The 24,312-nt window shown below is 42.5% G+C and overlaps 1 protein-coding gene across 7 annotated transcripts in view; it reads right to left on the bottom strand.

The window, feature by feature from the left end:
• LOC137369594 (WD repeat-containing protein 7) overlaps positions 1 to 24,312 on the bottom strand; it is a 928,502-nt gene that overhangs the window by 662,687 nt on the left and 241,503 nt on the right. For all 7 annotated transcript variants that reach the window (XM_068030905.1, XM_068030929.1, XM_068030912.1 and 4 more), the window contains one exon: positions 23,308 to 23,522. In XM_068030905.1, the coding sequence (XP_067887006.1) occupies positions 23,308 to 23,522 (215 nt within the window). The remainder of the gene's footprint in view (positions 1 to 23,307; positions 23,523 to 24,312) is intronic.

The following is a 24,312-nucleotide window of genomic DNA, read 5'->3' as shown; positions in this document are numbered from 1 at the left end:
GATATCCACCAGCATCAGAGATAAGGTATATCAATGGGCACCTGGGAAGGGAAAATCCCAACCAGGAGAAGGGCATTCCAAGGTAGATCCATGCTAGCTTTGGCTTAACATCTCTTGCCAACTCTAGAGGGAGCCAAAGAAGAAACGATCATTACCACAGCCCACAGAGATCGCCTCATCCATCCATGCATCTGATCTGGAATCAGTAAACCATTCTCACCTGTTACAAGTCATAGCTACTTATTCTGATTGTATGTTGTAATTGAAATTTTGCTTTATTGCTTCTCAATAAACTGCGATAAACTGTTTGTGACTCCTCACCTCTTAAGTAATCTGTAGCCCCGATCAAATTTTACAATAGTTAATTTTCAGTACGAAATGTGGGATCTCATTCCATTCGGTTTTAATTCTTATTGGAGATTTTTTCTTAATTAAAATTAATTCCTTTTTTAAACTTTTTCTTTCCGCTTTTTTTTCTCATGCTTAATCCAATTTTTCTTTCCCTTTCTATTTCTCTTCCTGCACCTGATTTGATATCGAATTCCCCCACTCTATCATGCACTTCCTTCTCAGTCCTTGTGCCGTTAATTTCACAATTCTTCAATCTGATTGGTCAAGGAGATACACAGTTGCTTATCCTGTTCACTAAGATCACCAAGAGAATGTCACATCATTTCCATCCCGCAGTTTAAGCAACTTGCAGCGCAAAATATAATGGAGATCCAACGAGAAATGTTAAGTCTAACTAATGGGGTTGGGGGGGGTGGGGAGGAGAAGCACCAATTGTTAACCAGTGACAGCAAATTCTGGGACAAATTTTGAGATGTTAATTTATCTTCAGCATTCTTTCCTACATGCCAACTAAGAGTGTTGCATAATCAGGGTCAGCAATTTAACTGTATGGTCACTGCTTGCTCACATTAAATACAGCCAGGAGCCCTCTGCTCCTATTTTCACTCCTCGAATCAACTAGCTAATAATGAGCAATAGAGACATCAGCTTTGTGCACAGCCAGGGAACAAACATATAAATACTAATGCAATGTCATACATTTTATTGCGTCAATCCTGCAACATTCTTCAACGAAAGCAATTTAAAAACTGACAAAATTAAAATTCATGCTGCATGCGTGCTTTTCTTGTCACTGACAATGCCATTCCTAATATTTCTAGTGACATACTTCAGGATTCAATTAAAGAACAAGTAGTGGAGGAAGCAATGAAAGAAAGACACAGCTAGAAACAGAGAGACAGGCAGACAGACAGCCAGAAAAATAAATACTTTCATTCATATAGCACCTTTCACAACATCAGGATGTCTCAATGTGTTTTCCAGAAAATGAAGTACTTTTCTGAAGTGTAGTCACTGTCGTAATATTCGAAACGTAGCAGCCAACTTGCATACAGTACTGTCCCAAAAACATCAATAAGATAAGGATCAAATAATCTGTTTTAGTGACACTGGTTGAGAGATAAATGTTGGCCTCATCCGAAAGATGGCACCTCCGAAAGTGCAGCGCTCCCTCAGTACTGCACCAGAATGTCAGCCTGAAATATATACTCAAGTCTCTGGAGTGCAGCTTGATTGCCTGGAGTCAGAGGCGAGAATGCTACCAATGATCCACAGTTGATATGAGATGGTCTCAAGAAGATTTAATCATTATAGGAGATTTTTCAAAATGACAGCCACCCATTTTTGGAGAGAGGGCTCAAAGTAAAATACAAACAGCCACTATTTGTAATATATTTCCATTAAAAAGAATACAGATCAATGGATTTGAAAATCCTGTGTGATAGTAATACAATAGAGAAAGTAAAAAAATCCATTTCCAGTTCACTTTCAGGAGGAAGACCTCCATGTTAATAGTGGAGACTTGTTTAGGCATGATTGATGGGAATCAATGTAGCAAATCTCCCCTTAAGAGTTATTTTTCTCCTGAATCCTAGTGTATGCTGGCCAGTATGATATTAGTGGCTTTTAGTGTGACGAGCTCCTATCAAGGTCATAGTACGGTGAATTAGATGCTAGAAGGTTGATTAGGGATAAGCACTAAGCTTCTCTGCTTCAACAAATAATTCCAAACAAAACACTGCATTACACTCTATTAAATGTAATAACTTTATTGTGTCGATCTAATTATTAATTTCTCTGGCAACTTAAAAGTGACATAATTGCAAATTATGGAGTGGCTAGTTTTAAAGCAAATCCGCCATAAGTTAAGGTTATTGTAAATTTGTACACTTTTATAAAAAGTGAAATCTGACCACATCATCTTTATTCAATAAAATGGTTCATTTTTATCCCATTATCATCCTGCCATGCAAGATAAACATTTGACCTCATGGCTATTCAGTTTCTAAACATCTGAGTAATACTGATTTTTTAAAAATCTGTCGGTACGACAGCCCCAGTTTTAATACTTTTGCCGAGCTATACATTGCTCAGAGGATGGACACCCAGATATGCCTCAGCAAAGAATGCCCACCCTCATCTGGTGCATTGGTTCCCTCTTCTATCAGATCCAAGTATTAGCATACCTATTACATTAGTTTAAAAAATTATGCTTTAGCACCACTAACACCAACCAGCATAAAGCCTTTTACCTCCTCTCTCCTCACTATCCAAGGCCCCGAACATTCCTTTCAGGTGAAGTACCGTTTTAACTTGTACTTCTTTCAATTTAGTATACTATATTTGCTGCTCACAATGTGGTCTCCTCTACATCAGGAAAACCAAACGCATATTGGGTGACTGCTTTGTGGATCACATCCACTCAGTCTGAAAGCATGACCCGGAGCTTCCGGTTGCTTGCCATTTCAACATACCCCCTTGTTCTCAGCCCCACATATCTGTCCTCGGCTTGCTGCAGTGTTCCAGTGAACATCAACGCAAGCTCAAGGAACAGCATCTCATTTACTGATTAGGCACTATACAGCCTGCCGGACTGAACATTGAGTTCAATAATTTCAGAGCATGATGGGCCTCCCTTTTTATTTTTAGTTATTTTTTTGTTTTGTTTTTGATTTGTTTATTTTATTTTAGTTTGTTTCATCATTCTTTTTTTTTTAAAACCATATGCCTGCCCACTGGTTTTTTTTCATGTTTGTGCTTTGGGCCAGAGCTGTTCATTATTCTGTCAATAACACCCTCTCTGCACTAACGCTTAGTCTTTCAGCACACGATTAACATACCGTTTGCTTTGCTCCATGGCCTTCTGGTCAGTTATTCTCTGTGACCCTGTCCTATCAACACCTTCCCTTTTGTTATCTCTTGCCCCACCCCCGCTTTATTTGCTGAAAACCTATGACATTTCTAACCTTTGCCAGTTCTGATGAAAAGTCACTGACCTGAAATGTTAACACTGCTTCTCTCTCCACAGATGTTGCCAGAACTGCTGAGTATTTCCAGCATTTCTTGTTTTTATTTCAGATTTCCAACATCTGCAGTATTTTGCCTTTATATTAGCATAATGCATTGTTCCCTGACAGAGGCAATTTAATTATCTTTACCATCATTGCTTAAATGACAGTACATGTTATTTACATGAACTTAACAAATATGTTAAGTATTGAAGAACATGTTATACAAGCAACTCTGGTGATAATATATGACAAATTGAAACACTGGTGTTAATTATGCAAAACTACACAGAACTATGGATCCCAGAACTATGGGCGGCACAGTGGCGCAGTGGTTAGCACCGCAGCCTCACAGCTCCAGGGACCCGGGTTCGATTCCGGGTACTGCCTGTGTGGAGTTTGTAAGTTCTCCCTGTGTCTGCGTGGGTTTTCTCCGGGTGCTCCGGTTTCCTCCCACAAGCCAAAAAGACTTGCAGGTTGATAGGTAAATTGGCCATTATAAATTGTCACTAGTATAGGTAGGTGGTAGGGAAATATAGGGACAGGTGGGGATGTTTGGTAGGAATATGGGATTAGTGTAGGATTAGTATAAATGGGTGGTTGATGTTCGGCACAGACTCGGTGGGCCGAAGGGCCTGTTTCAGTGCTGTATCTCTAATCATAATCATAATCAGAATTACTGTGAGAATACATTTAATCTCAGCCATTATGAGCATGATGTAGTCAAGTTACATAGCAAATCAAGCCCTCTGTTGCCATCCCCAAGTTACGATTTCTTCATGTGTAAGTTTGGACATTAATGTTTAGCAAAATATTTGACCATAAAAGCCAAGTTTGATCATGTTCTGACCCAATGGCCACATACGCACTCATTTCAGCAACAGTGATGCAAGATGTAAATGTACATTTTAAGTATAGACTGCAATGTCAAGTGTAGGGAGACACTTCATGTACTATATTGAAAGGAACAAATCTGTACTGCGTTTTATATAAGGTCAAATTTAAACTGTTATGTAATGTACTTTTACAAATTTTATGAACAAAGTATATTTTTGGAAAAAAACCACATTTCTGGTTGATTTTTCCTCTCTGTTGTCGATCCTACCAGGGACTCATCAAACTGAGTTTAGTACTTTCAGCTTCAATATTTCCTCCATCACACTGAAACCTCACTGAATTATGCTTCATTGGCACTAGGTGTTCTCCTGTATCTTGCCTAAGCAACAATTACTTAGTCACGTGAGTTTCAACAGTGAATATTGGCCAGTTATCCAACCACAGCTGGGCCAATCCCTGCCCTTACCAAGTAACGAACACACACACACACACACACACGCAATCACATGGTAACTTAAAAAATATCAAGAGCACGGTACATGGCCAACTTTTTCTTTCCCCAACCCAAGGTGCTGAAGCCAAATGCAGGGCCCCGACTGCAAACTTAAATAAATTAAGTTAACTCATACAAAGCTTCTGGCACTGCAAGCAGCCTGTCTGCACAGGAAGGGGGAAAGAGAGGAAGAGAAATAGTAATAGGGGATTCTATAGTCAGGGGAACAGATAGGCGCTACTGTGGCCGTCAACCTGACTCCAGGATGGTGTGTTGCCTCCCTGGTGCCAGGGTCCGGGATGTCACTGAACGGCTGCAGGGCATCCTGAATGGGGGAGGGCGATGAGGCAGAGGTCATGGTACATGTTGGTACCAATGACATAGGTAGAAAGAGGGATGAGGTCTTGCATCAAGAATTCAGGGAGTTAGGCAGTAGACTAAAAAGCAGGACCTCTCAGGTTGTAATCTCTGGATTACTCCCAGTGCCACATGCTAGCGAGTATAGAAATAGGAGAACAGCACAGATGAACACGTGGCTTAAGAGTTGGTGCAGGAGGGAGGGTTTTAGATTCCTGGACTACTGGGACCGTTTCTGGGGAAGGTGGGACCTGTACAAGCGGGACAGTCTACATCTGAACCAGAGGAGGACTAACACCCTTGCTGGCGGGTTTACTAGTGCTGTTGGGAAGAGTTTAAACTAATTTGGCAGGGGGAGGAGATGCAGACTCACAGCAGAATAGGGACACAGCTAAACACAGGAAAGCGAACAAGTCAGAGGGAATACAGCGGAAGTAAGTTTCAAGGGAGTAAGACCACTACTTTAAATGCCAGGAGTATTGCAGGTAAAACGGATGAGTTAAGGGCAAGGATTGACACGTGGAATTGTGATATAGTAGCTATCACGGAGACATGGTTGAGGGAGGGGCAGGATTGACAGCTCAATATCCCAGGATATAGTATCTTCAGGCGAGACAGAGGAGGGGGTAGAAGAGGAGGGGGCATTGCAATATTAGTTAAGGAGTCAGTTACTGCAGTAAGGAGAGATGATATCTTGGAGGGGGCATCAAATGAAGCTTTATGGGCAGAGTTTAGGAATAAAAAAGGGACAGCCACATTGCTAGGTGTTTATTATAGACCCCCAGATAGTCAGCGGGAAATTGAGGAGCAAATTTGTACGCAATTCGCAGAGGTGTGTAAAAATAATAATAGGGTAATTCTATTAGGTGATTTCAACTTTCCCAACATTAATTGGGATAGTCATAGTGTTAAGGGCTTAGATGGAGTGGAGTTCTTAAAATGTATACAGGAGAACTTTTTCGCTCAATATGTAGAGGATCCAACAAGGGAGGGTGCAGTGCTGGACCTAATTCTGGGGAATGAAGCCAGACAGGTGGTTGATGAGTTGGTGGGGGATCATTTTGGTGATAGCGACCATAACATGGTACAGTTTAAGCTTGTTATGGAGAAAGAAATAGACAAGTTGCAAAAGAAGGTTTGGGATTGGGGGAGAGCAAATTTTAGTAAAATAAGGCAGGATCTGGCCTGGAAAGAGTTACTTGTCGGGAAATCTACAGAAGAGCAGTGGGGGGCATTCAAAAAGGAAATAGGGAGGGAACAGGCCCAACATGTTCCCTCTAGGGTAATAGGTAGGAGCAACAAGCCCAGAAAACGATGGATGACCAGAAACATTCAGGGTACGATGAGAAGGAAAAGAGAGGCTTTCAGCAAATATAGGTAGAGCAAATCAATGGAAGCATTAGTGGAGTACAGAAAGTGTAGGATGGAGCTTAAGAAAGCAATTAGGAGAGCAAAGAGGGAATATGAGAAAACACCGGCTGGTAAAAGTAGGGAAAATCCCAAGATATTTGAAAAGTATATCAACAGGAAGAGGATAACCAGGGAAAGAGTAGGACCCATTAGGGACCAAGGGGGAAATTTGTGGGTGGAGCCAGAGGACATTGGTAGGGTGTTGAACGAATACTTAACATCTGTCTTCACCCAAGAAAATGAGGATGTAGATATGGAACTTAGAGAGAGACTGTGAGGTTCTTGAGCAAATTGTCAGAGGGAGTGACAAGGTGGTATTGGAGATTTTGGAAAGCTTAAAAAGTGGACAAATCTACAGGTCCGGACGATTTGTGTCCCAGGATGCTGTGGGAGGCGAAGGTGGAGATCGCAGGGGCTCTGACCCTAATTTAATTCCTCTCTGGCCACGGGGAAGGTGCCAGAGAACTGGAGAACAGCTACTATGGTCCCACTATTTAAGAAAGGTTGTAGAGATAAGCCAGGGAACTACAGACCAGTGAGTCTCACGTCAGTGCTAGGGAAACTATTGGAGAAAATTCTGAAGGAGAGAATCTATCTCCACTTGGAGAGGCAAAATTTGATTAGGAATAATCAGCATGGCTTTGTCAGAGGGAGGTCATGCCTAACAAATTCGATTGAATTTTTTGAGCATGTGACTAGGTGTGTAGATGAGGGTAGTGCAGTTGATGTAGTTTACATAGATTTCAGCAAAGCCTTTGACAAGGTCCCACATGGGAGACAGAGAGTGATGACAGACAGCTGTTTTAGTGACTGGAAGCCAGTGTCCAGTGGCCTACCACAGGGATCTGTGCTGGCTCCCCTATTGTTTGTCATTTATATAGATGACATAGATGACTATGTGGGGGGTAGGATCAGTAAGTTCGCGGATGACACAAAGATTGGCCGAGTGGTTAACAGTGAGGTGGAGTGTCTTAGGTTACAGGAAGATATAGACGGGATGGTCAACTGGGCAGAAAAGTGGCAGATGGAATTTAACCCTGAAAAGTGTGAGGTGATACACTTTGGAAGGAGTAATGTGACACGGAAGTATTCAATGAATGGCCTGACACTGGGAAGTTCTGAGGAACAAAGGGACCTTGGCGTGTTTGTCCATAGATCTCTGAAGGCAGAAGGGCAGGTTAATAGGGTGGTGAAAAAGGCATATGGGGCACTTGCCTTTATCAATCGAGGCATAGATTACAAAAGCAGGGAGGTCATGTTGGAGTTGTACAGAACTTTGGTGAGGCCACAGCTGGAGTACTGTGCGCAATTCTGGTCGCCACATTATAAGGATGTGATTGCATTGGAGGGGGTGCAGAGGCGATTCACCAGGATGTTGCCTGGGATGGAACATTTAAGCTATGAAGAGAGGTTGGATAGGCTTGGATAGGTTTTCGCTGGAGCAGAGAAGACTGAGGGGTGACCTGATCGAGGTGTACAAGATTATGAGGGTCATGGACAGGGTGGATAGGGAGCAGCTGTTCCCCTTAGTTGAAGGGTCAGTTACGAGGGGTCACAAGTTTAAGATGTGGGGCGGGAGGTTTAAGGGGGATTTGAGGAAGAACTTTTTTACCCAGAGGGTGGTGATGGTCTGGAATGCCCTGCCTGGGAGGGTGGTAGAGGTGGGTTGCCTCACATCCTTTAAAAGGTACCTGGATGAGCACTTAGTACGTCATAACATGCAAGGCTATGGGCCAAGTGCTGGCAAATGGGATTAGGTAGACAGGTCAGGTGTCTTTAATGCAGCGGTGCAGACTCGATGGGCCGAAGGGCCTCTTCTGCACTATTATTCTGTGATTCTGTGAAAATGCTGAAGTAAAATTAGTATTGCTTAGCTATTCACCAGATAAAGTGCTCTTGCCATGAAAAGGTTTCGGAGAAATTCATCTAAATGCAGATTTATCTGGATCCAGGAGAAGTTCTACACTTTTATTTACCAAATTTTTATTATTTGCCATTTGCCTTGACTCTTGAAGGGCAGACTTATTCTGAGGTATGGTGGCTGCTACCCACATAACCATTTGGTGCTCTGCCCAAATTGTTATTATGTATGAGTTTCACAGGTTATCCAATTGGGTGTGGAAAGGGGAAGCGGAGGTAGGCAAGTGCAATTTCCAACCAAAATTACTGATAGGATAGAAAACATGATGAAGGAGTTATGACCAGCTGGCTGACCAATGACTGGGGACTAAACCAGAGACGTTGCTGGTTGCTAAAATACAATTCCACACTGGATAGCATATTTACCACCTCACTCATTGAAGGAGACCACTCATCTGTTCATAGCAAGTAGTTTGTAACAGGTGCGCTGTTGACAGTACACTTTTACTTCAGAATTATTTAGACTCATACATGCTAGCATCGAGAACCAGAAAAAAGCCAACACAGCAGAAAAAGTTCAACAATTCCAAAACACAGGCCTGTAGCTGGGCAACACAAGCTAACTGTATTTTACTGTAAATCTCAGCATGATTAAGTACCACTCCAATGCACCTCATTTCAATTCCAAACTTTGGCAATAATGCACGTGGAATCGGAGGAATATTCAAAAAAGCCATGTGTACTTCATCACAAAAAGGTGTGTGCAATAGTATTGTAAGCTTTAGATTAGTTATGGACAAGGATAAGGAGCAATCTAGGATAAAAATGCTTAAATTTCAGAGAATTGAGGAGGGATCTGGCCTGGGTATATCGGACCCAAAGACAGACAAGCAGAACTGTAATGGAGCAATCAGTGCTGTATCTCTAAATAAAATAAAAATAAAATAGGCCGCCTTTAAAGAGGAGATGGCTCAGATACAATCAAGGTAATTTCCCACAAGGGGGAAAAAAAGAGGGCAGCCAAAGCTAGAGTTCCCTGACGCATGTCAAGTCATTACATCACTTCATCAAGATCATCCCCAGCACTTTCAAATTAGAAATACTACAAAGATGTTCAGTAACCAGACGGCACAGATTTAAGGCAACTGGCTATGGAACCAGAGGGGAGAAAATTATAAATTTGTTAACGCAGTGTGTTATGATGATCAATATGCACTGCCTGAAAGGGTGCAAAAAGGAATTGGATAAACATTTCAAAAGCAAGAATTTGCAGGGCAATGGGGGAAAGAGCAAGAGAGTGAAACTAGTTGGATAGCTCCTTTAAAAAGCTGGCACAGACACAATAGGACAAAAGGCCTCATTCTGTGCTGTATTATTCGACAAAATAATTTTTTAAAATCATGAAACACTAGAAATATGACTTTGGGTAGTGCTGTACTTAAAATGTTAGATGTAAACTTACAGCCCACTCACAACTGGCATAAATGCAGAAAACCCACATTCTATGTTCTTTTGTACAGACTGCTATATTAACGAGCATCAGAGGCTCTATGCAGGTTTTTTTTGTTCGTTTTTTGTGGGATGTGGGCATCGCTGGCCAAGCCAGCATTTATTGCCCGTCTTGATTTGCCCTTAAACTGAGTAGCTTGCTAGGCCATTTCAGAGGTTTCTCTGAATCATCACAAAAGATCGCAGAAAGTCGGTGCAAGTCACTTATCTGCAAACTTGCTTGATTTTTTGTGTTGAAAATTGGCATTACACCATACTACACCAATGTTGCAGTGAAAATTTCAAGGCAATTCCAGGGGTATTTTCTTCACCCTCCACCATTCAATGCATTTTACCCATACACAATTGCAAGGAACTTAAACTTTCAATATTATGTCATATTGGTATACAATCTCACACAACAGGGCTGGTTGCATAAACTGCCCAGCATTTACTAAACAATCAACAGAAAATTACAACAGTGAGAAAACAGTTGAACGCCCATGTGTGAGTTATTAAAATGGAAGGACAGGCTGGTCCTGTCAGTGTTCAGGACAACTATCTTCGCTCAAGCCAATAGCCAAGTTGTCAACACAGCACAGATGCCCATCCAAAACATATTTATAAAAAATTCATGTGACTGCTGGAGCTCTTCCAAATCATCACATGAAATAGTGTTGAGTCATGCAGATCAGTGAAGCTTTATACTTAATCACCAGTCTGCAACTGGCTAATTTCAACCAGGGTGGCTGTGGGACCACTCTAATTGACTTCACTGTTTAATACCCTGATCAGGAAGGAGGGCTAATAAATAGGAGAGAGGAGTCAGAGGATAATAGCCAGTTATCCTGCCCAATGGTTATCCACTGACTCCTGCAGATAAGTGGGCATTCATGTGAACGGACAGACAGGATCAAGCTCATCTACACGAAATAAATTGAATTCACATTTAATTATAACAATGCTGCACATATCTGGAATGTGGAAAAACTGGGCATGAGACATAGTAAGCAGAAAATACATTTTATCTTTCAGTAATCTCTATTTTTTTCTGAGTCAGACATTTCTGATTTATAAGGATATGTAATAATTTGAATTACAATCTACTTAAAATACAGAGCCAAGGCTCAACCCAAACAAAGGTATTAAACTAAAATAAAAGCAAAATACTGCAGATGCTGGAAATCTGAAATAAAAACATAAAATGCTGGAAATATTCAGCAGGTGTGGCAGCATCTGTGGAGAGAGAAGCAGAGTTAATGTTTCAAGTCAGTGACCCTTCATCAGGTTCTGATTTTAAAAAAACAAATTGGGGCTTCCTGAACTAGAAAACTTGAGAAAAAGAAATAGCCCAGATTTTGCAGTCAGCGGTGAAGCAACGGCACGCTCGAAGAAAACTGCCCACACAGATCTAGCGATTTCGGTGGCATGGATTTCCCATTTTCCAACAGCAGTTTAAATCTGGCACCAAGTCCAGGGGATCTCACGGCATGCAGTAACAGTGATAGCACCAAGCAATTAAGCAGCCAATCATATTTAAATATTTCACACACAGCAAATCATGAAGTTAGAAGCATTTAAAATCCATCACTTTTAAATCTTCAGATAGCACAATAAATAATAATTGGATTAAGATAGAAGTTAAAATAAAGATGAACAAACTTGTTTAAAAAAATCTATATATTTAGGACATTTTCTAAGAAATTTGACATACCAAATATACAATTAATTTTTCAGGACCAGTGAGGGCATTTAGCAGTAATTATGAAGTTAATACGTCATTAAAAACCAAGTTACACTTCATTCAACAAGGTTTTTACAGTGACACTAAACAGCGCATAAGTGGAAGTTTTCATGAATTTACTGATTGCTTAGGGATTGCACTCTCGGGGGTTGGAGGGACCTGAACACTGCACCCTCTGGAGGAGTGTAGAATCTCTGATAGCAACTTCTGCATTATTCTGCACGTATGCCAGCTCCTGAAGTTGCTGCCAGTTTCAATGGCGGATAACGGAAAATGGTGACAGTTTTGCCATCATTGTCACTGCAAAATCCAGGTCATTAATAGATTTTGTAGGCCTGAATCTGCAGTCAACTGAAAACAAAACTCAACATTTAACCTTGGGATTTACCAAACAAAAACTGCACATCTGAAATGTGATAAAATCTCTGCATTTATGAGTGGTGCAAAAAATTGTACATCACCAAGAGGATCAAAACAATACCTCACGGCTATAAATTGCTAAGGAGTTACATCTTGAAATCCTGCAAGTTCAACTCATTTGCTCATAATGTGTGAGCTTCATGTAATCTATTTTATGAGCTATTTTTAAATATCCTCATTTCTAATGCACAGCCACTTGACAGAAGCAAGAAACCCCTCTCACCAACAGAGTGTCAATTTTGTTTAATATTTTATAAGAGATCTCATGTTTTTCAACAGTGGTTTTAAACTCTGCACAGCAGTATTGCAAAATCCATGATACTGGCCACATACATTTTCAAGAAGGTGATTAATCCTTCATCTTTATAATTGTTACCACATAGCTGAAGACATAACTGCAGCTGCTATAGACCCAACAGGCCTTTACAGACCAGATATTTTCATGTTTGGAAGCCGAAGTAATATTTGCCATTTCTAACACTATGACCTCTCATTGCACTACGAAACAGTGCTACTAAAAATTCACAGCAGTAAATAAAAGTAAAACTTGTAATTCTAACACTACAGAAATGCATGTGGTGAATGAACCAACACCAACACCACCTTCTCAAGGGCAATTAGGGATGGGCAATAAATGCTGGCCTGGCCAGTGACGCCCACATCCCATGAATGAATAAATAAACATCAAGTAGATCACCTAAAGTTTATAGATAAATGCTATAATGCAAGTTTGTTAATTTACAGTCAAACATGTTCATTTACAACTCATAGTTAGCACTGAAGAAAAACCACTTTGTTTTCCTCCTTTGCCATTTGAAATAATCTTTTCCATATTCTGCACAATGCAAACAGAATAGATACAAATTAATATAAATTTGGCTATTTAAAATGTTGCAATAGCCAAACGAGAGAATATATAACAAAGAATCTTAACTTTGCATGGTCAATGCTCCTTTTTCTTCTCTAAGCTCCAAATACACCATTATAAATGCATTTTGTGCTCACTACATTCTCATTTAAGAAAACCAAACTCACTGCGCCACTCGACATATGAACATAGAAATTAGGAACAGGCTACTCGGCCCTTCGAGCCATTCAGCAAAATCATGGCTGATCTGATTATAAACTCAACTCCCGATAATCTTTCACCCTCTTGATTATCAAGAATCTATTAACCTCTGCCTTAAAAATATTCAAAGGTTTTGCTTCCACCATTTTTTGAGGAAGAGAGTTCCAAAGGCTCACGACCCTCTGAGAGAAAACATTTCTCCTCATCTGTCTTGAATGGGAAAACCCTCATTTTTTTTTTTAAAACAGTGACCCCTAGTTCCAGATTCTCTGAAGAGGAAACATCCTTTCCACATCTACCTTGTCAAGACCCCTCACAAACTTGTGTTTCAATCAAGTCGCCTCTTACTCTTCTAAACTCTAGCAATACAAGCCCAGCCTGTCCAACCTTTCTTCGTAAGACAACCCGCCCGTTCCAGGTATTAGTCTAGTAAACCTTCTCTGAACTGCTTCCAATGCATTTACAACCTTCCTTAAATAGGGAGACCAATACTGTACACAGTACTCCAGATGTGGTCTCACCAATGCCCGGTATAACTGAAGCATAAACTCCCTACTTTTGTATTCACTTACCCTCGCAATAAATGATAACATTTTATTAGCTTTCCTCATTACGTGCTGTACCTGCATACTAACCTTTTATGAATCATGCACGAGGACACCCAGAACCCTCTGCATCTCAGAGCTCTGCAATCTCTCACCATTTGGATAATATGCTTTTTTAAATTCTTCCTGCCAAAATGGATAATTTCATATTTTCCCTCATTATACTCCATTTGCCAGATCCTTGCCCACTCACTTAACCTATCTATATCCCTTTAGAGCCTCATGTCCTCTTCTTATGTTTCTGTCTTAAGGAAAATGTTAGAAACTATTATTAAAGATGTTATAGCAGGGCATTTAGAAAAATTCGAAGTAATCAGGCAGAATCAACATGGTTTTGTGAAAGGAAAATCATGTTTAACCAACTTATTGGAGTTCTTTGAGGGAGTTACATATACTGTGGATAAAGGGGAACCAGTGGATGTATTATACTTCAATTTCCAGAAGGCATTTGATAAGGTGCCACATCAAAGGTTATTGCAGAAAATAAAAGCTCATGGCGTAGGGGGTAATGTATTGGCATGGACAGAAGATTGGCTCGCTAACAGGAAACAGAGTAGGCATAAAGGGGTCATTTTCTGGTTGGCAAGATGTAATGAGTGGTGTGCCACAGGGATCTGTGCTGGGGCCTCAACTTTTTACAATTTATATAAATGACTTAGATGAAGGGACCGAAAGTATGCTTGCTCAATTTGCTGATGACACAAAGATAGGTAGGAAAGTAAATTGTGAAGAGGATATAAGGAGGCTACAAAGGGATATAGATAGGTTCAAGAGAGTGGACAAAGACCTGGCAAATGGAGTATAATGTCGGAAAGTGTGAAATTGTCCACTTTGCAGGAAGCATAAAAAAGCCTATGATCGAAATGGTGAGAGATTGCAGAGCTCTGAGATGCAGAGGCATCTGGGTGTCCTAGTGCATGAATCACAAAAGGTTAGTATGCAGGTACAGCAAGTAATTAGGAAAGCTAATAGAATGTTATTGTTTATCACGAGGAGAATTGAATACAAAAGTAGGGAGGTTATGCTTCAGCTATACAGGGCATTGGTGAGACCACATCTGGAGTACTGTGTACTGTACCGGTCTCCTTATTTAAGGAAGGATGTAAATGTGTTGGAGGCAGTACAGAGAAGGTTTACTAGACTAATACCTGGAACGGGCGGGCTGTTTTACAAGGAAAGACTGGACAGGCTAGGCTTATATCCGCTGGAATTTAGAAGAGTAGGAGGCGACTTGATCGAAACATACAAGATCCTGAGGGGTCTAGACAGGGTGGATGTGGAAAGCATGTTTCCCCTTGTGGGAGAATCTCAAACTAGGGGTCACTGTTTAAAAATAAAGGGTCGCCCATTTAAAACAGAGATGAAGAGAAATGTTTTCTCTCAGAAGGTCGTGAGTTTTTGGAATTCCCTTCCTCAAAAGGCGGTGGAAGCAGAGTCTTTGAATATTTTTAAGGCAGAGGTAGACAGATTCTTCATAAGCAAGGGGTGGAAGGTTATCGGGGGTAGGTGGAAATGTGGAGTTATCAGTTCAGCCATGAACTTATTGAATGGCGGAGCAGGCTCGAGGGGTTGAATGGCCTACTCCTGCTCCTAATTTGTATTTTCATATGTTCACAAGTTACTTTCCTATCTATCTTTGTTTCATCAGCACATCTAGCAACCATACCTCTGGTCCCTTCAGCCAAGTCATTTATATAAATTGTAAAAAGTTGAGGCCCCAGCACAGATCCCTGTGGCGCACCACTCGGTACATCTTGCCAAGCTGAAAATGACCTGTTTATGCCTACTGTTTCCTGTTAGCTAGCCAATCTTCTATCCATGCCAATACGTTATCCCCGATGCCATGAGCTTTTATTGTCTGCAATAATTTGATGTGGCACCTTATAAAATGCCTTCTGGAAATCTAAGTACAATACATATTATCCCCTTTATCCACAACACATATTACTTCTTCAAAGAACTCCAATGCAGTGGTTAAATATGGTTTCCCTTTCACAAAACCTTGTTGACTCTGCCCGATTACCTTGAATTGTTCTAAGTGCGCTGCTATAACGTCTTCAATAATAGCTTCTAACATTTTTCCTATGACAGATGTGAAGCTAACTGGCCTGTAGTTTCCTGCTTTCTGTCCCTCCCATTTTTCAATCGAATGACATCTTCCCCGAATCTAGGAAATTTTGCAAAATTAAAACCAACGCATCAACGACCTCACTAGCCACTTCTTTTTACACTCCTGGATTAAGTTTATCAGGACCCGGGGAATTTTCACCCCGCAGCTCCAACAATTTGCTCAGTACTGTTCCCCTGCTTATTGTAATTTTCTTGAGTTCTTCCCTCCCTTCCATTTTCTGATTTACATCAATCCTGGGATATTACTTGTATCCTCTATGGTCAAGACCGATACAAAATACCAGTTCAATTCATCTGCCATATCCTTATTTTCCATGATTAGTTCCCCCAGACTCACTTTCTTTTGGACCAACACTCACTTTGTTAAATCTTTTCTTTCTTAAATATCTATAGAAACTCTTACTATCTGTTTTTATATTTCTAGCCAGCTTTCTCTTGTACTCTAATTTTCCCCTCCATATTAATCTTTTAGTCGTTCTTTGCTGCTTTTTATATTCTGTCCAATTTCTGACCTGCCGCCCATCTTTGCACAATTATATGTTTTTTCTTCAAGTTTGATACGATAACTTTTTTTTTGTCAACCACGGCTGGTGAGTCCTCCTCTTGGAATTTTTCTTTCTCGTTGGAATGTATCTATTCTGTGTATTCTGAAATATCCCTTTAAATGTCTGCCACTGCATCTCTATTGACCGACCCCTTTACCTAATTTGCCAGTTCACTTTTGCTAGCTCTGCTTTCATGCTCTCATAATTGCCCTTATTAAAGTTTAAAATACTGGTCTTGGACCCTTCCTTCTCTCCCTCAAACTGAATGTAAAATGCAACCATATTATGATCGCTGCTGTCAAGGGTTGCCTTCCCTATGAGGCCATTAATTAATCCTATCTCACTGCACAATACCAGATCTAGTACAGCCTACTCTCTGGTTGGCTCTAGAATGTGCTGTTCTAAGAAACTATCCCGAAAACAGTCTATGAACTCATCATCTAGGCTACCTTTGCCCATCTGATTTTTCCAGTCTATATGTAGATTAATATCCCTGAAGATTTTCGCTCGACCTTTCTGATAAGCAACCATTATTTCTTCCTTTATACCCTGTCCTACCATGTGGTTACTGTTAGGGGGCCTGTACACCACTCTCACAAGTGACTTCTTAACTTTATCATTTCTTGTCTCGACCCAAACTGCTTCTACATCCTGGTTTCCTGAACTTACATCATCCCTCTCTATTGTGTCATTAATTAACAGAGCCACTCCTCCTTTTCCAAGCTTCCTGTCCTTCCTAAATGCCATGTACCCTTTAATATTCAGGTCCCAATCTATGTCATCCTGTAGCCATATCTCTGTAATGGCTATCAGATTGTATTTATTTATTTCCAATTGCACCATCAGTTCATCTGTTTTGCTTCAAATGCTATGTGCATTCAGAAACAGAGCCTTAAGCTTTGTCCCTTCAATTTTTTTGTAGCCTCAAGCCTTGTCTGCTGATTTTCTCTTAGACTTGTAGTCACTGGCCGGGATTTTACCCGAGGCGGACAGGAGCCAGCCACCAATACAAAGTCGGTGGCAACCCCATTTCCGTCTCCCCCTGGGGATCCGACCCGTATATTGCAGGTCACCGGGCTTCAATTGCTGAGGTGCGACTTCCACCCGCTTGAGGTAGGAAGTCCCGCCTTATAGAGCTGCCGGCCAATCAGCGGGCCGGCAGCTCTTCATCCCAGCAGCACCACCAGAAGCGTTGGCCACTGCTGGGACTACAGCCCAGCGTGAAGAAAAGATGTCAGGAGCCGAGAGCAAAGATAAGTTTTGGTTGCTTCACTGGGGATGATTGGTTGGGCCCCGGTGAGGCAAAGGGTGGCTGATTGGGGGGAAGAGGGGGCGTGTTGGGTGCTGTGGGCCCCTCCAGGGACATTTGAGAGCCACCTGCTTTTGTCAGGCAGCTTCTCTCGAGTCCAGGACGCCCGTTTGCCACGCGTAAAATCTACCTGGCGGTGGGCGAAAGCCCTTAAGTGGCCACTTAAGGGCCTTGATTGGCCTGGGGCTGCAGACCATTTTTCACTGCCGCCACCCTGTGTAAAGTGGTGGTGGAGGCGGGAGCAGGTCGGGAAGGGATCCCAGAGCCTCGAACTCCATTTTACACCACTCCCCCGCCACCATCCCGCTCTTTGGGGTGGCGTAAAATTCAGCCCACTGTCTCTTCCTGTCACAGTCTGTTTATCTTTTCCCATATCAATACCTTTCTCTCTTGCCTCGTCTCTACTCCTTGATTTACCACATCTTCCCAAATTTTATCTCTTGCCCCCACTATTCAGTTTAAAACCCTCTCTACTTCCCTAGTTATGCGGCTTGCTAGAACACTGTTCCCAGCACAGTTCAGGTGTAGACCATCCCAACAGTACAGCCCACACTTTTCCCAGTACTGGTGCCAGTGCCCTACAAACTGGAACCCACTTCTACCACACCAGTCTTTGAGCCACTCATTCACTTCTCCAATCTTTTTTACCCTACTGCAATTTGCACATGGCTCAAGTAATAATCCAGAGATTATTACCTTTGAAGTCCTGTTTCTTAATTTGGTGCCTAGCTCCTCATACAGATTATGCAGAAACTCTTTCCTTCTCCTGCCTATGTCACTGATCCCTACATGGACCATGACAACTGGATCCTCCTCCTCCCACTCTAAGTTCCTCTCCAGCCTCGAGCAGATGTCCTGAACCCTGCCACCGGGCCATTAACAAAGCCTTCTGGACTCTCTCTCTTTGCTGCAGAGAGTAGTGTCAATTCCCCTCCAGTAATAGTGCTGAAGACCTGTGCTCCAGAACTTAGCACACCCCCAGCCAAGCTGTACCAGCACAGCTACAACGCTGACATCGACCCAGCAATGTGGAAAATTGCCCAGGTATGTCCTATACACAAAAAGCAGGACAAATCCAACCCAGCCAATTAACACCCCATCAGTCTACTCTCAAACATCAGTAAAGTGATGGCAGGTGTCGTCGACAGGGCCATCAAGCGGCACTTGCTTAGCAATAACTGCTCAGTATGCTCAGTTTGAGTTCCGACGGGGCCACTCAACTCCTGACCTCATTACAGCCTTGGTTCAAACATGGACAAAAGAGCTGAACTCAAGAGGTGAGGTAAGAGTGACTGCCCTTGACACCAAAGCAGCATTTGACTGAGTATGGCATCAAGGAGCCCGAACAAAGAACAGTACAGCACAGGAACAGGCCATTCGGCCCTCCAAACCTGCGCCGACCTTGATGCCTGCCTAAACTAAAACCTACTGCACTTCCGGGGACCGTATCCCTCTATTTCCATCCTATTCATGTATGTGTCAAGATGCCCCTTAAACATCGCTATCGTACCTGCTTCCACCACCTCCCCCGGCAGCAAGTCCAGGCACTCACCACCCTCTGCGTAAAGAACTTGCCTCGCACATCCTCTCTAAACTTTGCCCCTCGCACCTTAAACCTATGTGCCCCAGACTCTTCCACCCTGGAAAAAAGCTTCTGACTATCCACTCTGTCCATGCCGCACATAACTTTGTAAACCTCTATTATGTCGCCCCTCCACCTCCGTCGTTCCAGTGAAAACAATCCGAGTTTATCTAAACTCTTCTCATAGCTAATGCCCTCCAGACCAGGCAACATCCTGGTAAACCTCTTCTGTACCCTCTCCAAAGCCTCCACGTCCTTCTGGCAGTGTGGCGACCAGAATTGCACGCAATATTCTAAGTGTGGCCTAACCAAAGCTCTGTACAGCTGCAGCATGACTTGCCAATTTTTATACTCTATGCCCCGACCGATGAAGGCAAGCATGCCGCATGCCTTCTTGACTACCTTATCAACCTGCGTTGCCACTTTCAGTGACCTGTGGACCTGTACGCCCAGATCTCTCTGCCTGTCAATACTCCTAAGGGTTCTGTCGTTTACTGTATACTTCCCACCTGCATTAGACCTTCCAAAATGCATTACCTCACATTTGTCCGGATTAAACTCCATCTGCCATTTCTTCGCCCAAGTCTCCAACCGATCTATATCCTGCTGTATCCTCTGACAATCCTCATCACTATCCGCAACTCCACCAACCTTTGTGTCGTCCGCAAACTTATCACACCCAGCTACATTTTCCTCCAAATCATTTATATATACTACAAACAGCAAAGGTCCCAGCACTGATCCCTGCGGAACACCACTAGTCACATCCCTCCATTCAGAAAAGCACCCTTCCACTGCTACCCTCTGTCTTCTATGACCGAGCCAGTTCTGTATCCATCTTGCCAGCTCACCTCTGATCCCGTGTGACTTCACCTTTTGTACCAGTCTACCATGAGGGACCTTGTCAAAGGCTTTACTGAAGTCCATATAGATAACATCCACTGCCCTTCCTTCATCAATCATCTTCGTCACTTCCTCAAAAAACTCAATCAAATTGGTGAGACACGACTTCCCCTTCACAAAACCATGCTGTTTCTCGCTAATACGTTCGTTTGTTTCCAAATGGGAGTAAATCCTGTCCCGAAGAATACTCTCCAATAATTTCCCTACCACTGACGTAAGGTTCACCGGCCTATAATTTCCTTGCTACCCTTCTTAAACAAAGGAACAACATTGGCTATTCTCCAGTCCTCTGGGACCTCACCTGTAGCCAATGAGGATGCAAACATTTCTGTCAAGGCCCCAGCAATTTCTTCCCTTGCCTCCTTCAGTATTCTGGGGTAGATCCCAACAGGCCCTGGGGACTTAACTACCTTAATGCTTTGCAAGACACCCAACACTTCCTCCTTTTTGATAATGAGATGACTGAGACTATCTACACTCCCTTCCCTCGGCTCATCATCCACCAAGTCCTTCTCCTTGGTGAATACTGATGCAAAGTACTCATTTAGCACCTCGCCCATTTCCTCTGGCTCCACACATAGATTCCCTTCTCTGTCCTTGAGTGGGCCAACCCTTTCCCGAGCTACCCTCTTGCTCTTTATATATGTATAAAAAGCCTTGGGATTATCCTTTATCCTGTTTGCCAATGATTTTTCATGACCCCTTTTAGCCCTCCTGACTCCTTGCTTAAGTTCCTTCCTACTGTCTTTATATTCCTCAAGGGATTCATCTGTTCCTAGCCTTCCAGCCCTTACAAATGCTTCCTTTTTCTTTTTGACTAGGCTCACAATGTCCCGCGTTATCCAAGGTTCCCGAAACTTGCCAAACTTATCCTTCTTGCCCACAGGAACATGCCGGTCCTGGATTCTAATCTACTGACATTTGAAAGACTCCCACATGTCAGATGTTGATTTACCCTCAAACAGCCGCCCCCAATCTAAATTCTTCAGTTCCTGCCTAATATTGTTATAATTAGCCTTCCCCCAATTTAGCACCTTCACCCGAGGACTACTCTTATCCTTATCCACAAGTAAACTGGAGTCAATGGGAATCAAGGAGAAAACTCTCCGCTGGCTGGAGTCGGACCCAGCACAAAGGAAGATGGTTGTGGTTGTTGGAGGTCAATCATCTGAGCTCCAGGATATCACTGCAGGAGTTCCTCAGGGTAGTGTCCAAGGACAACCATCTTCAGCTGCTTCAGCAATGACCTTCTTTTAATCATAAGGTCAGAAGTGGGGATGTTCGCTGATGATTAAGTACCAGGCAATGACCATCTCCAATAAGAGAGAATCGAACCATCTCCCCTTGACATTGAATGGCATTACGATTGCTGAATCTCCCACCACCACCACCCTGGGGGTTGCCTTTGACCAAAAACTGAACTGGATTAGCCATATAAATACTGTGGCTATAAAAGCAGGTCAGAGGCTAGGAATCCTGCGGCGAGTAACTCACCTCCTGACTCCCCAAAGCCTGTCCACCATCTACAAGGCACAAGTCAGGAGTGTGATGGAATACTCTCCACTTGCCTGGATGGGTGCAACTCCAACAACACCCAAGAAGCTCGACACCATCCAGGACAAAGCAGCCCGCTTGACTGGCACCCCATCCACAAACATTCACTCCCTCTACCACCAACGCACAGTGGCAGCAGTGTGTACCATCTACAAGAAGCACTGCAGCAACGCATCACGGTTCCTTAGGCAGCACCTTCCAACCCGCGACCTCTACCACATTGAAGGACAAAGGCTGCAGATGCATGGGAACACCACCACCTGCAAATTCCACTCCAAGCCACACACCATCCTGACTTTGAACTTTTATTTTTATTCCTACCCCAAGTGGACTACAGCGGTTCAAGAAGGCATCTCACCACCACCTTCTAGTGGGCAATTAGGGATGAGCAATAAATGCTGGCCTGGCCAGCAATACCCGCATCCCCACAAATGAATTTTAAAAAAAAACTATATTGTCCCCAACTACCACTACATTCCTTTTTGCTTCTCCCACTTGAACGGCTTCCTGTACCGTGATGCCATGGTCAGTCTACTCATTCACACTACAGCCCTCGCTCTGGTCCATACAAGCTGCAACAACCTCGAACTTGCTGCTCAATTGCAATTGCTGAGGCTCCTCCACTCCCACCTTCTCGATCCCCTTATCTGTCTGTGTCGAAGTCACATCCTCCTGTCCCTGACCAAAACAGACGGCCCTATCCAAAGGGGTGTGACTGCCTTCTGGAACAAAGTGTCCAGGCAACCTTCCCCCTCCCTGATGCATCGCAATGTCTCCAGCTCGGCCTCCAGCTCAATGGTTTGAGGAGCTTCGGTTCAGAGTCAAAGACGCTTTCTACAGGTGGTTGACATGGATTGCCATGGCATCCAGAAGCTCCCACATATTGCATCTGCGACACATCACCTGTCCTGCCATCTTTACTGTATTAATATAATTTAATTAATTTTTTCTTAATTAATTTATAGACCGGTCCTTACCAAACACCCTCACTTAACAAACTCCCTTCTTCACAGTCTGTGCCCACCAGCAGCACTCCGTGCAGACAAGCAGTACTGAGAGTCCCCTGAATTTATACTCTCTGAAAATAATGATGGGTCAGCTTTGCTGGAGCTCAGAAACCAGTTTAAGGTAGCTGCCTAATTAACTAACTACAACTACTCACAGAAAGCATGTATACCCCTGTTTAAAACCTTAAGAAACTTAACATGCTTCTTAACTTAAACAGTAAATTTTAGTTAATTGCTAAATGCATCAAGACTTGTGAGATTAACCTTTAAAATCCCCTCACTTGCCAAACTCCCTTCTTCACACTCTGTGTCCTCCAGCAGCACTCAGTGCAGATCATCCAACTAATCAGTTGTGAGAATCCCAAAATTGTGGAACTCGTCATCACCTTTAGTTTTCTCTTCCTCAATCTATAGCATTAATATCTAAGCTTAGCATCACTTTCTTCAGTCTTGGTAATGCCCTGCAATATAGGCTTGAGCCTTCATCTAAAAAAAAAATCTTTTTGTCCAACAAGGCATTTCTGGCAAATTCATGAAAATTTACACTGGATCAATTTCAATTGGAATTAGGCATTTTGTAGGAACTCACTAGAAAATATAGTTGCAGAGGGAATGACGTTAGAATTTTAAAATACCTTATCAGCAGCTTCAGAGGCCAAAAGGTTGGTAGCAAGTGTCTGCAGCTTGTGGTGTGCCATATGTTTCAAAGCTGTGAGGCTCCGCCGAGTCATGGCTTGTTTTAGGTTTACAGCAGGGTGACTTAGAGTATCGACAGCAGCTGGAACAGCTTCATCGCAGGCATTCAAGATTTCTACTGCAGTAATTCCCATTACACAGCGGTCTAACGCACCTGTGGAAGAAGAAAAATCTGTGACAGAGTTTGTAGTTGCTATTATTCTCACTTCAAAACTGGAGTTTTTGCAAACAAATCCAGGGTGATAGATACTGATTGTACATTACCTGTGAAAGGCACAGGGGATGTGGCCATCCATTTCAAATTCAATTTTTTCTTTAGATTTATATATTGCAAGCCATTTCTGTTTGAGTTTTATCATTTTCATAATTTTGGAAATTGCTGCAATCTATGGTGCTGTTTGGAATAAAATATAGGCACCTTGTTGCAGATTTGGTTAGTTTTCTGCTCAAGTGCAGTATTCAAATAAATCTGAACATTAAAAAATGTGCAACTGTTTAAAACCCATTGTTAAAGGCATCCTGTATGCAAAGCCCCAAATTTCATTTTCCACGGCTTCATTTTTCCTAAGGACTAGACCAAGTTGACACCAGCATCTTCCCTCTCGAGGCATATCTGATATTTACACAACAGACGGTGTTAATTTCATCATCAACCATGGTCTTTCTCCCTCCCAACCCCCATATTTTGTTACAAAGTAAGCTACTGGAGAATTAGCATGTTTCAGCAGATTGTCACAATGTTTTTTTTTGCTTCAACTGAAACTTGGATAAAGAGGGTTAATTGGTGATGCTTTAAAAAAAAACCTTGAGCTTTAGAAAAAACCATGAACAACTTCTGACCTCCTCTGCTCTTTAACATAGAAGGAGATTGTGCTGTGAAGAGTGGGTTTGCCACTGGCAAGTCAACTGGAGTGAGAGGTGAGGGAGGGTCTGGACAAGTTGGC

The sequence above is a fragment of the Heterodontus francisci genome, chromosome 1 (genome assembly GCF_036365525.1).
Source record: "Heterodontus francisci isolate sHetFra1 chromosome 1, sHetFra1.hap1, whole genome shotgun sequence".
NCBI lineage: Eukaryota > Metazoa > Chordata > Chondrichthyes > Heterodontiformes > Heterodontidae > Heterodontus > Heterodontus francisci.
This window is presented reverse-complemented; position numbering and strand designations above follow the sequence as displayed.